Raw genomic sequence first — 17,790 nt, forward strand, 5'->3', positions numbered from 1 at the left:
AAGATCCAACTGCAGCGTTATGTTTCTTATACACTGTGTGCTGGTCTGTAGATACTAGGGACCAGATGTCCACAAAATCGATGGACCAAATCTTATTATCGGTCTTGTGGTCTAAGTAGGACCCAAGGGGTGTGATACTGCAGAAAAGGGCATCTTTATATATATGCTGGCACGGGTGGGAATGAGGTCCTTCTGACCGGAAGGGTTTTGACCTAATTAAGGGGGTTAACTAAAATCTTATTCTTAGGGAGCGTATTATTAAAGGGAACCTGTCAGCCCCCCTGGCATTTTTAACTAAAAGAGTCAACTTGTGCAGCACTAATGCTGCATTCAGTCAAGGTGGCTCTTTTATTTGGGGCCCCTTCTAACGCTGCAATATTCGTTTTTAATTTGCCCGCCATACCTGTAGTCTGTCCGGGAGGCATGTCTTCTTCCCCCCCTCCCGGACACAAATGCCTCCCAGCCATCATTCGGCCCCTCCGGGCGCTGCCTCCTGTGCCTTCATTAACGTCCCAGGCACCTGCACTGTAAGTTCCCATCATGTGATGTGAGTTGAAGGGCAGCGCAAACTGCGCATGCCTGAAAAAGGAACTCACAGCGCAGGTGCCGGGGACGTTAATGAGGGCACAGGAGCCAGCGCCCGGAGCACGGAGGGGCCGAGTGATGGCTGGGAGGCGTTTGTGTCCAGGGGAAAAGACATGCCCCATGGACATACTACAAGTATGGCGGGCAAATTAAAAAATGAATATTGCAGCGTTGGAAGGGACCCCAAATAAAAGAGCCACCTTGACAGAATGCGGCATTTAGTTAAAAACGCCAGGGGGGGTGACAGGTTTTCTTTAAGCTCATTCGCAATAGTTTTAAGAGATAAGATTATTCCTGCACTCTCTCCCCAAGCACTCGAATATTGGTACTCACCATTACCTTGTGGAACCAATGGAACAGGAAGAACCAGAACCGTCTGGGTAGTGGTAACCACGCCATCGTAGCAGGAATGAACTGGAGAAACTCTGGGAAATCTGCAATGACATCTGAACCTGGCATGAATGCCTATGTGGACTCACTGATATATCTGACAACTGTTTTGTGTATGACGGTGAGTGTGAACATAAAGATCTGGAATGAAGGCTTCTTCTGGAAAATCTGGAGTGACGCAAAGAATGTCTGCTATGCTTGCTATGAGTCCTCCTGGGTTTCTGGGATGTACTTTTAGTAATTGCGTGTGCACTTTCAATAACTGACTGTGTAGGAGGGGGACATTAATGGAGACTGACTGTAGGTGGCCTTTGGGGGAGAAGGGCTGCAGAAGGATGTAATAAGGCAGCAGATTCCTCGGAGGAAGAGTTTCAGCTGGCCTGACCTCCGGTACTTGAGACTGTGCTATGGAGTGTCAGGAGAGGGGGGATGTTAACATAAGATGATGGCGCTGCGTTACTCCTAGAATAGGGAAGGGGTGTAGCAGCCATGGGAATTAACTGCCAGGAAGTGGGGTGGTTAAGTCAAAAGTGAGTGAACTCTTGTGTGTATGACTTGTGACGTTACAGAGCAGGGACTCAAGTGATACAGCAGGCGGATTCGCCGTGCTGGCCATCAGCCACTGGGGGATGGTGCTCAAGCCTCAGTAGGATGCAGGTGAGCCTTGAGTCATCCTCCCTCCTCATCCTTTGCCTCATCACTTCCGCTAGTTCATTGGGTACAGAAGAAGTCTCCCACCAGCAGACAATATTCTCCAGGTCCCAGGCAGTGAAGAAAGACCAGAAAAGGTAGGGTTTACACTTATAAAGGGGAACAAATATGGGGGTTGGCGGAGAGCAGGAATCATTGAGAAGAAGAGGGAGGAGAACAGGATATGGGAACACAAATATTAATCCCCTATATCGGGGCACAGCAGTCAGGGGAATAGCAAAAATTATTGGAACGCCCTGCATTCTGGAGAAGCTTACATGGTATCTTGTTTTTTAATTTCAAACACTTATATTTACCCCTAAATACTTCTGCTTTTTTTCTGCAATTCCTTTATCTAAAACCAGTGACATTTCTCTGGTATTTTTGTTACGAATCAGCAGATATTGATGACTTCGGATTCTCATGCTTGGCATAATGTTTGCTGGTGTGTTGCAGTTGTTCATTTCCTGTTTAATCTGTAAGAAGAGGAAAGTTGTTTTGTGTGAAATTCAAATAATCCACTGTGTTACCCATAAATCTGATCAAAGTATGCAGTGCAATAATAATCTGCATCATCTTCAGGTTGCACACGAGAGATCACCAAATGCCAGCGTCTGTTGGGTACGTCATCGGTGACTGAGAAGCGCTCGGGAATCCCTGGTCCTCTGCCTTGTGTGTCGCCAGTTCTAAAGTGGTACACCATTCTCACAACATCATTCTTCTGCTGCAGCCAGATGACTCTGTAGATGTCAAAATTTTTCCCAGTGCTCAAAGTGCAAGGAATCTCAGTTTGTCCACCAACTGCAACCTCCTGAGAAGGCGTCTGGACAAGGACAGGTTGAAAAGCTCCATCTGTAGAACAAGATGTAATGACAAAAGGAAGAATACGTGAAATTAGTGAGTAGTGGTAACAGTGATTATGTAACCATAGTTATCAGTACACCAGTCTCAAGGGCAGCACGGTAGCTCAGTGGTTAGCCTTGCAGTGCTGGGGTCCTGGGTACAAATCCCACCAAGGACAACATCTGCAAGGAATTTGTATGTTTGAATGGGTTTCCTCCGGGTTTTCCTTTTTCCTCCCACACTCCAAAGACATACTGATAAGGAATCTAGATTTTGAGCCCCAATCGGGACAGTGTCAATAATGTCTGTAAAGCGCTATTGAATTAATGCCGTAATATAAGTCAGTAGCAAAAAATAATAAAAATAAATAAATGATGTCTAATGTTACATCTGACTTATTCTAGTATCTGTGTATGTTACCCTTACAAGAGATATGTGTCACCAGCAATACAAAGGTTGGAGCCCAGAGCATGGTGAGGAACATGAGAAATTCTGGTAAAGCTGTAAAAGTATCCTGAGGGGAACCCATCCTGATCAACTTATCTATCATTAATAATGCAAATGTCCTTCACACCAGTATGCAAATGCTACACTGTCAACTGAATGATCATATTCCTAACTCAAACATACTGTCAGACTGAAAATGCATGTTTATTCAAGAGTTAGAAGGAATAAGACACTGCCACAACCCAAAATAGCAGTTCCTCCTTACCCGAACATTACATCTGATATCAGGAGACGCCTATGCATGTTAGATTGTCAACCATCATGCCAAAATCAATGCATATATCTAATGTTTACTTACTTTAGCAGGTAGCATGGTAGCACAAGATCCATTGCTAACTATAAATTAAATAAATAAGACTTGGAGCCTCAATAGACGTACAATAAACAAAAAAATATACCATGATGCTTTATTAAAAAATTACCAATAAATAAATATTAATAAATAAAGCAATAGAGCATATACAGGTCCTTCTCAAAAAATTAGCATATAGTGTTAAATTTCATTATTTACCATAATTTAATGATTACAATTAAACTTTCATATATTATAGATTCATTATCCACCAACTGAAATTTGTCACGTCTTTTATTGTTTTAATACTGATGATTTTGGCATACAACTCCTGATAACCCAAAAAACCTGTCTCAATAAATTAGCATATCAAGAAAAGGTTCTCTAAACGACCTATTACCCTAATCTTCTGAATCAACTAATTAACTCTAAACACATGCAAAAGATACCTGAGGCTTTTATAAACTCCCTGCCTGGTTCATTACTCAAAACCCCCATCATGGGTAAGACTAGCGACCTGACAGATGTCAAGAAGGCCATCATTGACACCCTCAAGCAAGAGGGTAAGACCCAGAAAGAAATTTCTCAGCAAATAGGCTGTTCCCAGAGTGCTGTATCAAGGCACCTCAATGGTAAGTCTGTTGGAAGGAAACAATGTGGCAGAAAACGCTGTACAACGAGAAGAGGAGACCGGACCCTGAGGAAGATTGTGGAGAAGGACCGATTCCAGACCTTGGGGAACCAGAGGAAGCAGTGGACTGAGTCTGGTGTGGAAACATCCAGAGCCACCGTGCACAGGCGTGTGCAGGAAATGGGCTACAGGTGCCGAAATGGGCTACAGAGAAGCAGCACTGGACTGTTGCTAAGTGGTCCCAAGTACTTTTTTCTGATGAAAGCAAATTTTGCATGTCATTCGGAAATCAAGGTGCCAGAGTCTGGAGGAAGACTGGGGAGAAGGAAATGCCAAAATGCCTGAAGTCCAGTGTCAAGTACCCACAGTCAGTGATGGTGTGGGGTGCCATGTCAGCTGCTGGTGTTGGTCCACTGTGTTTCATCAAGGGCAGGGTCAATGCAGCTAGCTATCAGGAGATTTTGGAGCACTTCATGCTTCCATCGGCTGAAATGCTTTATGGAGATGAAGATTTCATTTTTCAGCACGACCTGGCACCTGCTCACAGTGCCAAAACCACTGGTAAATGGTTTACTGACCATGGTATTACTGTGCTCAATTGGCCTGCCAACTCTCCTGACCTGAACCCCATAGAGAATCTGTGGGATATTGTGAAGAGAAAGTTGAGAGACGCAAGACCCAACACTCTGGATGAGCTTAAGGCCGCTATTGAAGCATCCTGGGCCTCCATAACATCTCAGCAGTGTCACAGGCTGATTGCCTCCATGCCACGCCGCATTGAAGCAGTCATTTCTGCCAAAGGATTCCCGACCAAGTATTGAGTGCATAACTGAACATTATTATTTGATGGTTTTTTTGTTTGTTATTAAAAAACACTTTTATTTGATTGGATGGGTGAAATATGCTAATTTATTGAGACAGGTTTTTTGGGTTATCAGGAGTTGTATGCCAAAATCATCAGTATTAAAACAATAAAAGACGTGACAAATTTCAGTTGGTGGATAATGAATCTATAATATATGAAAGTTTAATTGTAATCATTACATTATGGTAAATAATGAAATTTAACACTATATGCTAATTTTTTGAGAAGGACCTGTACATAACACCAAGCATATAAATAACCCAATGATAATGTGACCAAATCCACCCAGCATAGCTGGGCGATTATCCCTTTAAGGGTTCACTCACACTGCCATATAACACAGCCAAGTGATATCCCATGTTTTATTGGATAGCACTCTGCCTAATATTGTACTATGGGGCAGGGTAGATCTGCGATTATTTTCTAACACTGATTCAACATGGGAAAACAAGCTCAGCAACATGTGAGTGGCTCCAACATTCAGACCATGCACACCCATACAAATCTATGGGTGAGTGTGAAATATCAGACTGCACTCGGATGTCATCCTCAGACACAGACATTGGAGAAGATCGAGAAAATAAGTTCTTCATCTTCTCCACACTTGTGTGGACAGGGACGCCATAAGATCATTACTGCCCTGACTGGCGTATAGGGCCCGATGACCCGAGGGGGCCCGCATCGGGCTCTCTCCCTTCTGGTTATCAGGCCCCAGCGGCAGGATTCTGCCGGTGCGGTAACTGTACCTGCGTCCGAGACGCAGGTTCAGTTAAACTATTGCTGTGTGGGCCTGCACTGCAATAGTTAAAAGCTGCCAGCCAATCGGAGGCTTTATTGGATGATGCCCTTCCCTTGGATGTTCCTTACCGGGGAAAGGCCTGGCTATTCACTGCCTGCGTTGAGAAACACGTGATGGTGTCTCCGCAGCTCCTCTCCAGCATTTGCATATTTGGGGGCAGTGTTCTGGATCACTGCGTTGAGAAACACGTGATGGTGTCCCCGCGGTTTTGGATGTTTTGGTCTCCGCGAGGTCAATCATCCGTGCCTTTATAGACTTTCTACTAGGCACTGCTCCTGATAGCCAGTTTCCTACTCCACACTGATGAGGGGCAAAAACCCCGAAACAGCTGTCTGTGGATGGATACCATGCTTGGCATAGGTGGTTTTCCTTTATTGGATGTTTTCCTTTATTGGATGCTGCCCTTCCCTTGGTTGTTCCTTCCCGGGGAAAGGCCTGGCTATTCACTGCCTGCATTGAGAAACACGTGATGGTGTCTCCGCAGCTCCTCTACATGCATTTGCATATTTGGGGGCAGTGTTCTGGATCACTGCGTTGAGAAACACTTGATGGTGTCTCTGCGGTGTTGGATGTTTTGGTCTCCACGAGGTCAATCATCTGTGCCTTTACAGCCAATCAGAGGCTGGCAGCTGACATCTGTGCGCACGTTGCTAGCGTATGACGTCATTGTCATTCACTGGCGAGTGCGTGCCTGGACTGCGCTGGGGGAAAACTTTGCCACAGGAGCGTGGCCAGGTAAGAAAGATTTTTTGTTATTTTTAATGAAAGCGGCAAGCCCGGGGCAGAATGGGACACACAGGGGGCAGAATGGGAGACATGGGGGAACAATGGACGTATGGAGACACAGTGGGAAGTATGGAGACACGGGGAAATATGGAGACACAGGAGGCAGATTGGGAGACACGGGGTCAAGTTGGGAGATATGGGGGCAGGATGGGAGACACGGGGGAATAATGGAGACACGGGGAAGTATGGAGACACGGGGAAGTATGGAGACACGGGGAAATATGGAGACACGGGGAAATATGGAGACACAGAGGGCAGAATGGGAGACATGGGGGAACAATGGACATGCAGGGGGAAGTATGGAGACACGGGGAAATATGGAGACACGGGGCAGAATGGGAGACATGGGGGCAGGATTTGGGACACGGGGGAACAATGGAAACAGGAAACAGGGGGAAGTATGGAGACACGTGGAAGTATGGAGAAACAGAGAAATATAGAGACATAGGGAAATATGGAGACACGGGGAAATAAGAAGACACAGGGGGCAGGATGGGAGACATGGGGGGAACAATGGAGACATGGGGAAGTATGGAGACATGGGGAAATATGGATACACAGGGAAATATGGAGACATGGGGAAATATGGATACACAGGGAAATATGGAGACATGGGGAAATATGGAGACACAGAGGGCAGAATGGGAGACATGGGGGAACAATGGACATACTGGGGAAGTATGGAGACATGGGGAAATATGGAGACACAGGGAAATATGAAGACACAGGGGACAGAATGGGAGACACGGGGCAGAATTTGAGACACAAGGGGAACAATGGAAACGGGGAAGTATGGAGACACAGGGGGAAGTATGGAGACACGGGGAAGTATGGAGAAATATAGAGACATAGGGAAATATGGAGACACGGGGAAATAAGAAGACACAGGGGGCATGATGGGAGACACGGGGGAACAATGGAGACACAGGGGGAAGTATGGAGACATGGGGAAATATGGAGACACAGGGAAATATGGAGACACGGGGAAATATAGAGACACAGGGGGCAGAATGGAGACACGGGAAAATATAGAGACACAGGGGGCAGAATGGAGACACGGGGAAGAATGGAGACACGGGGAAGAATGCAGATACAGAAGGAAGAATGGAGGCATAGGGCAGGATGGGAGACACAGGGGGCAGGATGGGAGACACGGGGTCAAGATGGGAGATATGGGGGCAGGATGGGAGACACGGGGGAACAATGGAGACACGGAAGTATGGAGACACGGGGAAGTATGGAGACATGGGGAAGTATGGAGACACGGGGAAATATGGAGACACGGGGAAATATGGAGACACAGAGGGCAGAATGGGAGACATGGGGGAACAATGGACATACAGGGGGAAGTATGGAGACATGGGGAAATATGGAGACACGGGGCAGAATGGGAGACATGGGGGCAGGATTTGAGACACGGGGGAACAATGGAAACAGGAAACAGGGGGAAGTATGGAGACACGTGGAAGTATGGAGAAACAGAGAAATATAGAGACATAGGGAAATATGGAGACACGGGGAAATAAGAAGACACAGGGGGCAGGATGGGAGACACGGGGGAACAATGGAGACACGGGGAAGTATGGGGACATGGGGAAATATGGATACACAGAGGGCAGAATGGGAGACATGGGGGAACAATGGACATACTGGGGAAGTATGGAGACACGGGGAAATATGGAGACACAGGGAAATATGGAGACACAGGGGACAGAATGGTGACACGGGGCAGAATTTGAGACACAAGGAGAACAATGGAAACGGGGAAGTATGGAGACACAGGGGGAAGTATGGAGACACGGGGAAGTATGGAGAAATATAGAGACATAGGGAAATATGGAGACACGGGGAAATAAGAAGACACAGGGGGCATGATGGGAGACACGGGGGAACAATGGAGGCACAGGGGGAAGTATGGAGACATGGGGAAATATGGAGACAAGGGGAAATATAGAGACACAGGGGGCAGAATGGAGACACGGGGAAATATAGAGACACAGGGGGCAGAATGGAGACACGGGGAAGAATGGAGACACGGGGAAGAATGTAGATACAAGGGGAAGAATGGAGACATGGGGAAGAATGGAGGCATAGGGCAAGATGGGAGACACAGGGGGCAGGATGGGAGACACGGGGCAGGATGGGAGGCACAGGGGGTGGGGAACAATGGACATATGGAGACACAGTGGGAAGTATGGAGACACGGGGAAATATGGAGACACAGGAGGCAGAATGGGAGACACCGGGTCAGGATGGGAGACATGGGGGCAGGATGGGAGACACGGGAGAACAATGGAGACGCGAGGAAGTATGGAGACACGGGGAAGTATGGAGACATGGGGAAATATGCAGACACGGGGAAATATGGAGACACAGAGGGCAGAGTGGGAGACATGGGGGAACAATGGACATACAGGGGGTAGTATGGAGACCCGGGGAAATATGGAGACACAGGGGGCAGAATGGGAGACATGGGGGCAAGATTTTAGACACGGGGGGAACAATGGAAACAGGGGGAAGTATGGAAACACAGGGGGAAGTATGGAGACACGTGGAAGTATGGAGAAACAGAGAAATCAAATAGAAATATATATGTATCAGAGTACATATAGGTACGCGCTAGATATTTAGCCAGAGAAGCTGCTGCTGAATAACTAAATAAGGATAAAAAATCGAAGTCGGCAGTCAAACAAATCAGAGTAGCTTCTAAATGTGTCCACAATAGTCTATAGTAGCACCAAGGGTAGATGGATATACATAGAAGTATCCTACCTCCTGTCACAGATCGCACATCTATAGATGAGGAAAAGAGCCGTGGTGCTGCCGATATAGTTCCAAAGAGTTTCTTCCATACAAGGACGAAGCGTGGTATAAATCCAAAAAGTGGTGGCTGCCCCGGCCGGTAGCAGCCACCCAAAACTAACCTCCGGGCTGAGACAGAGTCCTGGGGTGCCGGACGCCGCGTGGAGTGAAAGCGGTAAGTCCGGATGCAGTGCAGGACCTGCGTGACGTAGCTAGTCACGTGACTGTGAACGAAGCCCGGGAGTGAGATACGGAGCGATGAAGGGGTCACCTAACCTACGCGTTTCGGAGACTGCTGTCTCCTTCCTCAGAGTTAACCCCTGCTCTGTAATAGCAGTCCTTATATAGCATGCCCTATCTAGATCTGCCTATTGAAATCCAAAGAGTTCTATACCAATATTTAAACCCCTGGGTGCCAATGTGTCCAGTGAAAAAATCCATTGAGTCTCGGCTCTGGACATGGCTCTGGACATAGTGCCTGAAAAATACCACATACAAGTGACAAATACCACCACACTGCGATCAGCCCACATATTACAACCACATAGTGACTGAATAATACCACATACAGGGACAAATACAGTCACGCCATGACCACATCACATACTACCACCACATAATGCATGAATTATACCACACACGGGACAAATACCACCCCACCATGATCAGACCACATATTTCCACCACATAGTGACCGAATAATACCACATACAGGGACAAATACTGTCACACCATGACTAGATAAGATATACCATAACATAGTGACCGAATACTACAATGCTGATCATAAATAAAAAGAACAATACTAATAACACTGTTATTACCACCAGTGACATTATACACAGGAGTCTATAGTGTACAGTATATTGTCAGTGTTCAGGTAATGCAGTGATCACCGGTGATATTATACACAAGAACTCTGCATATAGTGTCAGTGTACTGGTAATACAATAATCACCAGTGACATTACACACAGGAGCCCTGTATATAGTGTCAGTGTGCAGGTAATACAGTGATCAACAGTGACATTATACACAAGAGCACAGTATATAAAGTGTGCATGTACATTTGATACAGTGACTTACAAGGGACATCTCTAGATAAAGTCCTTCATCTTCACTTTTTTTCTTCATTTGGCACAGACCTCCATCACTTTTTCCTGCCAGGACTTGTCTCTGCAGAAAACAACAGTCATTTATAGCTGATCTCTTCTAGAGCACATTCCCAGCTTTCTCCCCCCCCCCGACTTCTACACTTAAGGTACCTTCACACTAAACGATATCGCTAGCGATCCGTGACGTTGCAGCGTCCTCGCTAGCGATATCGTTTAGTTTGACACGGAACAGCGATCAGAATCCTGCTGTGATGTCGTTGGTCGGGGCTAGAGGGCCAGACCTTTCTTTGGTCGCTGGCTCTCCCGCTGACATCGCTGAATTGGCGTGTGTGACACCGATTCAGCGATGTCTTCGCTGGTAACCAGGGTAAACATCGGGTTACTAAGCGCAGGGCCGCGCTTAGTAACCCGATGTTTACCCTGGATACCATCCTAAAAGTTAAAAAAACAAACACTACATACTTACCTACCGCTGTCTGTCCCTCGGCGCTGTGCTTTCCTGCACTCACTGTGAGCACAGCGGCCGGAAAGCAGAGCGGTGACGTCACCGCTCTGCTTTCCGGCCGCTGTGCTCACAGCCAGAGCAGAGAAGCAGAGCGCCGAGGACAGACAGCGGTAGGTAAGTATGTAGTGTTTGTTTTTTTTACTTTTAGGATGGTATCCAGGATAAACATCGGGTTACTAAGCGCGGCCCTGCGCTTAGTAACCCGATGTTTACCCTGGTTACCGGCATCGTTGGTCGCTGGAGAGCTGTATGTGTGACAGCTCTCCAGCGACCAAACAGCGACGCTGCAGCGATTCGGATCGTTGTCTGGATCGCTGCAGCGTCGTTTAGTGTGAAGGTACCTTAAGCCAGATGAAGAAAAAAGTGACATAGTGCTGCCTTGCACAGTAACAGGACCCCCCTTTTCTTTACCCCATAGAAAACAGTCTCCTAACAAGTAAATTATATTACAGCAGTAATAATGTCCCCCACTTGCCAACATAAACTAAAAACGTATGTTCCTCATTCTGGCCCCCATACAGTAATTAAAAGGAATCTGCCAGGTCCCCCATGCCCTCCAACCCAGCAGTTTTCACTTATTTATGAGTAAATTCCCTGCCTAACCAGCCCTGTATAACATTTTTCTGTAAAAATAAGGTTTAAAAAAGCATTTACATTGCACCTGTTTCCTATGTTAATGAGGGCTTTGATTAATTGATTGGATGTTAGTTGCCTCTGACTAGTCAGTCCTCTTTCCAAGTTATCACGTCCCTGTGGGTGAGTCATACCAACCTGGAAGATCTGAGTGTAGAAGATCACTGCATATTGTGAATTGCAAATCTTCCATTTAGCAAATCTTCTCATATAAAATGAATTTTGTTTTCCTCTGGTGCTGAAGAGATTAACAACCCTTTCAATGCTGGTCAGAAACATGCAGCTCCATTTCAGCTGCTTCTGATATGTTCATTATTTCTTCTTATAAAACCTGGCCAGACCCTCTTTCCTGCCAGGGAAAGCTTTGCTTCCTTGCTCTTAGTCTATGTGCACACGATACAGATTTGCTGCGGATCCGCAGGGGATTTTTCCACGCAGAAATGCTGCAGATCTGCACTGTGATGTACAGTATAATGTTATTCTATGAAAAAAAAAAAGATGTGCAGATGGTGCAGAAAAATTAGTGCGGGATTGCTGCGGATTTCAAAGAAGTGCATGTCACTTCTTTTGTGCGGATCTGCAGCGTTTCTGCACCCCTCCTTGTTAAAATTCCGCGGTGGCAAAAACCGTAGAAAATCCGCAGCAATTCCGCATAAAAACCGCACAAAATCCACATAAAAACCACGGCAAATCCGCAGCTGCTGATTCTGCCAGGAGATGCGGATTTTGTGCAGAAAATTCTGTACCTCTTTTCTTATGTGTGCACATAGCCTTAGGCTATGTGCACACGTATTCTGGGCCACTGCAGATTTTTCCGCAGCGGATTTGATAAATCCGCAGTGCAAAACCGCCGCGGATTTATGGCAGTTTTTCTGCGGTTTTCACTGTGATTTTACAAGCTGTAAAACCGCTGTGGAATCCACAGAAAGAAGTGACATGCTGCGGAATGTAAACCGCTGTGTTTCCGTGCGTTTTTTTCCGCAGCATGTGCACAGCGTTTTTTGTTTCCCATAGGTTTACATTGAACTGTAAACTCATGGGAAACTGCTGCGGACTCGCAGCTGCGGAAACGCTGCGGATCTGCAGCGTTTTTCGCAGCGTGTGCACATACCCTAAGGAGACACTGTGCTGAATAGTTCATTGTTGCTATTGGATATTCATCTTCCTGTGCTATGTGCTTTAGGCCGGTTTCACATTCGCGTTTTGCTGATCTGCGGAGGGCTGTGGACTTCCTCCGTGAAGCCCCGCCCTCGGCTGCACCTCCGCCGCTAGCTCCGCCTACATCTGCATGCGGCCTGCGTACCTATCTTTAACATTAGGTATGCAGGTCTTGCGGCTGTATGTGGATGCTTCTGCATGCGTCGTTTTGACGATGCGGCGACCAGCGTAGGATGCAGCTTGTAGCATTTTTTTCTCCGCATCATCAAAACGATGCATGCGGAAGCATCCGCATATAGCCGCACGACCTGCGTACCTAATGTTAAAGATAGGTACGCAGGCTGCATGCCGGCCGCGTGCAGAAGTAGGCGGAGCTAGCGGTGAAGGTGCAGCCGAGGGCGGGGCTTCACGGAGATAGTCCGCAGCCCTCCGCAGATCAGCAAAACGCCAGTGTGATATTAGCCTTAGCTAAGTGTTTTGGAGAGAAGTCCTGTAGAGGTGTTCTGTTGTTTAGTTTATTCCTCAATTTCCCTATCCTCCTGTCTTGTTCACATTATATTTCTGTCCCAGGCTCCATGGGGTGGGGAGGGGAAAGACTAGGGATTAACAGGAGCATAGTGAGGTCAGAGACTCAGGTCTCTCTACCATCAATAGTATCCCCAGAACAAAGATAGAGTCCCAATTCCTGGCACAGTATGAGGCCCCTCTCACCTACCCTACCAAAGATTGTTACAAAGTGACAATAACATAATTTGGAGGAGCTGTCATCATCACCAGCCCCTGTAAATCTTGCACACGTGTGCCTCACATTTCGGCAGCGTCACTGCACCTCTGTTGCCGGGTGTAGACTTTCTGGCTTCAGAGGCACACTGCGCAAGACTGAAAGCCATCTTCTGAACTTCTGATCATGCACAGTGCATCTCTGAACCCCATGGAAAGAAGGCTGACTAGCCAGGGGCAACTAACGTTCCATCGACTAGTCAAAGCACTCATTAGCAAGCATATGGGGAGAATATAAATGCTTTTTTTAAATCTTATTTTTACAGAAAAATGTTATGCAGGGAATTTACTCATAAATAAGTGAATGTTGCTGGGTTGGAAGACATGAGGGACCTGACAGGATCCCTTTAAGACCCTCATCCTGTCCCCCTTTATTTAATAATGTGCCCCAACCTGGCTCTTTATGTCCCTTGGCCCTGACTGTAGCGTAAGTCCTTTGGCCCTGGCTCTGGCCCCTTGACCCTGGCTTTGCCAACTAGGCCTCTTGACCCTGGCTGTGCCCCCTATGTCCCTTGACCTGACCCCAGCATCATGACGCATTCACGGTGACAGAAGAAAAAAAAAAGAAAAAAAAAGATTACTCTCACTTGCCTATGCTCTCTTCTTATAGATCCGGCGTGGTCATGTTAAAATGGTCGTCGTCCTAGCAGACGTACGCACGTCAGCCGCCGGCCTTTGCCAGGATGGCGACCTATTGCGATTAGGCAATACATTTTAACTGAATTGCTACCTGCTCGGTGCCTGCCAATGCCCTGGGGCCTACCGGAGAATGCTCCGGTGTTCTGGTGGGCCAGTCCAACCCTGTGTGCGTCTATGGGATCCCCGTGCTATGCTGCTACGGGTGCCCAATATTCTGCCAGCTTTGTCTCTATGTTAGTTTATAGTGTACCATTACTTCTGCCTTTTTTACTTAGGACATTTCAGAGTCACAATACATTTTGCACTAGAAATCTAACAAAGCTGTTTGATATGTTGCAAGATGTTTATGCAACTTGTTGAACCAAAATGTCGCAAATTTTTGCTATTTTTATGCAAGCTCTGGCAATTTTTTTTTTTATTGCTTAGTGCTTAGCGCGCGGTGCGTGGCTGGGTGCACAGATTCATTAAAATACATAATTATGGCGGAAAAGTACTCCAGCCAATGACTGAACGTATGACACTTACTAAATTTAGGGCATCTTACTCCAGCTCACTTTGGAGCAAGACTGGAATACAAAACACACCAATACTACTGAATCTGCCCCTAAATTCTATTTTTTTCTTTGTTTACATAATATTCTACGCAATAAGAATAAGTGATCCAAAGCTGATAACTGCCTTTTTTAGTCTAGAACAATTATGAACAGTTTATTAATATAGTATTGTCTTGATGAAAGCGATATCCCACAAAACCACTGTTTGAATATACTGTTTGAATTACGCTTTAATGGGAATCTGTTGCCACCTAATCCAAGAGAAGTATAATGTAGAGACAGAGACCCTGATTCCAGCGATGTATCACTGATTAGGCTTGTTTTATCAGTAGGAGATGATCACTAGATGACTAGTAAACCTGCTGCCATGTAGTCCATCATGTTTATGGCCTCACCCAAACCACTGATTGGCAGCTATATAGGTATACTGTCCAAGGGCAGAAAGCTGACCATCAGTAGTGTGGGTGTTGTTATACAGGGCTCAGCATTCAGAAAACTGGTAGATCTGCAGCAAATAAAACAGTGATTTTATCAAAATTACATTAAGCAGCTTAGAAAGTGACACATCATTGGAATCCGGGTCTCTGCCCCTACATTATGCTGCTCTCAAATGTGTAGCAAAAACTTGGTGACAGATTCCCTTTAATATAATTGGGGGCAAAAGTTGACATATTGCATACAGGGTTTAGGCAAAGTGTGGCTGTAGGCGAAAATTAAACGTGGCTCCCCAAATGCTAACACATTGAAGCATTACCCAGAAGCATTTAAGGTGCATTTACATAAGATGATTTCAAACTGCTATGTGAGCACCAATAGACTATGTTCAGTATGATGAGAAACACTCAATGAGTTTGTCGTAGTTCCCCATGCTGAACTCACTGAGCTGAACTGCAGTGAAGTCAGTGAGGTTGAACTGTGGTGAACTCACTGACTGTTTCTCACATTGCTGAGGACACTGCAGTTCTGGCGCTCGGTTGGGAACACAGCATCAGTGACCCACAGTAACCTAGATGATGGTCCCCGCTGGTCACTGATGCTGTGCTCGCAGCAGCTCATTTCTCAGTGATTCTCAGCCTGGACAGTTGCTTCTTGGCAACTTGACAACTGTTCATCCCCAGACATGGATTATGGTGTGGGACAGAACGATGGACTGGTAAGGGATATTGTTGTCTTTTATTTTGTTTTATTACTGGAGACGAGGGCTTCAATGGAATGGGCGAAAGTGAGTATAACTGTGCTTGTTATTTTTAAATAAAAAAGTTAAAGTGTGTTTTAGTTCAAATAAAGGACTTTCTATTTGCTGTGCGTTTATTTTCTTTACAACTATATTATTAGTAGTGGATAGGTGTCTTATAGACCCCTCTCCATTACTAATCCATGGGCTTGATGTCACCAGACAATACAAAGGTGACACCAACCCCATAAATATGAACCCCACTTGTCACCGCCACAGAGCAAATGGGAAGAGCAGGGCAAAGTGACAGAACTGGTGCATCTAATAGATGCGCCTTTTCTGGGTGGCTGCGGGTTACTATTTTTTAGGCTGGGGGGCAATATTTATGGCTCCTTACCAGCCTGAGAATACCAACCCCCAACTGTCTGCTTTAGCTTGGCTGGTTGTCAAAAATGGGGGGGACCCCCCCCACCCCCGCCATTTAAAAAAATTATTTATTTAAATAATAAAAAAATACGACGTGGGGACTCTGCTATTCTTGATAACCAGCCTTGCTAAAGCTGAAAGCTGAGGATTGCAGCCCACTGATGTCAGTTTTGCCTGACTGGTTATAAAAAATACAGGGGAACCCCACTTAATTTTTCTTTATGTATAGCGCAGGCGGCGGCTGATAAATACTCCCATCAGCCTCCACCTTCTCTCCCTGTTATTAGTGGCAACAGATGTAGGCCAATGGGGAGTAGTAGTCCCATTAGCCACCTGCTCTTGCTGTTATCAGTGGAATACAACTTTGAACATTCTCCCATGCCAGTGCTGATTGTAGCAAGAGCAGGGGAGAATGATGCAAGCTGTCTTCAGCACCCAGCATTCAGGAAAAGTGCAAACTGCACCGCTCATTCCCAGGCGCCAGTACGTGTGATACTGATGCGGCACATGGTAACTACAAAGTTACCACACGTATGCCACTCATATTAAACACATGTACATGGATATCTCCGGTATTGGTTTTTCCAGTACCGGAAATATCAGGCTATGTGAACGAGCCCTAAAACTGGCCCTGAGGATATGGCAATAAAATGAGCTGAATGATGGATTTTGATTGCTTTTTGCTTCCAGCCCAAATAAATTGGTCACATTTTTAACTAACTTTACATCACCTGTTGCTTGTCTTACATTTAGACCAATATTTGGGTCCAACATTTTATTTTAGTTAAGCTCCTCCCCGCAATAGTTTTCCTTCTTGAGTCAGGTGCTGTCAGTGTTTTAAATACATAATAAATTGGTCTAAAACTAGATGTGATGTGTAGTTGTGACAAATTCACTATTGTAAACCAGCTCCATTCTCCCTAGATATTACTTTACAATGGCAATCAGTGCTGTTGAGTCTGAAATAGAGTTATCAAATATTACTGCTATACAGGTCTTTATTAATTCTTCCAAACAACACTTTTAAATTAAGATAAGATACTTCAGTATGTTTGTGTTTTCACCTGTTATATTACAGAACAGAATAAGCTTCATTCCCTATTCTTCTGATCATTGCCTTACCAGAGGTGTCAGATGTGTACTATGTGTACTTCCTTGGCAAATACATGACATCTATTAACCCCTTCATGACCCAGACTATTTTGACCTTAATGACCTGGCCGTTTTTCGCAATTCTTTTTCAAATCTTTTTTATTGATATTTCCTTATATGGGGATATGGATAAAGGGGTGAAGGAAAGATAGGGAAAGGGAAGGGAAAGAAATCCCCAAGTGTTATAGGGATTGAGGGAAGAAAGAGAGACAGGCATATGTACAAACCAGCATACAGTAGCATAAATTTACCCTAAATAACCGTAGCTTCATATTAGCATCTAAAAGTAAAGCAATCTTTCAAAGTAGTAGATCAGTATGAGATATAAACAGAGCTCAACGTTGCTTTAAAAGAGAGGCATATCCACATACATATAAACGCTTCCAAAATTTATGCAGCTAACTGTTGCTAATCAAAGCTTTAGATTAAACTAAAAAAAAACCTGTAAAGAAAAAGGCAAAAACA

At 45.5% G+C, this 17,790-nt stretch overlaps 4 protein-coding genes across 8 annotated transcripts in view; all 4 read right to left on the reverse strand.

The window, feature by feature from the left end:
• Positions 1-3,037, reverse strand: part of LOC138657503 (immunoglobulin lambda-1 light chain-like) — a 46,384-nt gene extending 43,347 nt beyond the window's left edge. Inside the window, exons 1-2 of the mRNA XM_069745283.1 lie at positions 2,935-3,037; positions 2,193-2,517 (exon numbers count right to left, since the gene is read on the reverse strand). Of these exons, the coding sequence (XP_069601384.1) occupies positions 2,193-2,517; positions 2,935-3,037 (428 nt within the window). The remainder of the gene's footprint in view (positions 1-2,192; positions 2,518-2,934) is intronic.
• The window catches only part of LOC138670016 (immunoglobulin lambda-1 light chain-like), a 348,412-nt gene that overhangs the window by 64,441 nt on the left and 266,181 nt on the right, over positions 1-17,790 (reverse strand). The gene's annotated exons all lie outside the window — the stretch shown is intronic.
• LOC138669991 (immunoglobulin lambda-1 light chain-like) overlaps positions 1-17,790 on the reverse strand; it is a 773,781-nt gene that overhangs the window by 57,600 nt on the left and 698,391 nt on the right. The gene's annotated exons all lie outside the window — the stretch shown is intronic.
• Positions 1-17,790, reverse strand: part of LOC138670007 (immunoglobulin lambda-1 light chain-like) — a 310,472-nt gene that overhangs the window by 48,573 nt on the left and 244,109 nt on the right. The gene's annotated exons all lie outside the window — the stretch shown is intronic.

The sequence above is a fragment of the Ranitomeya imitator genome, chromosome 1, assembly GCF_032444005.1.
Source record: "Ranitomeya imitator isolate aRanImi1 chromosome 1, aRanImi1.pri, whole genome shotgun sequence".
NCBI classification, from domain to species: Eukaryota; Metazoa; Chordata; class Amphibia; order Anura; family Dendrobatidae; genus Ranitomeya; species Ranitomeya imitator.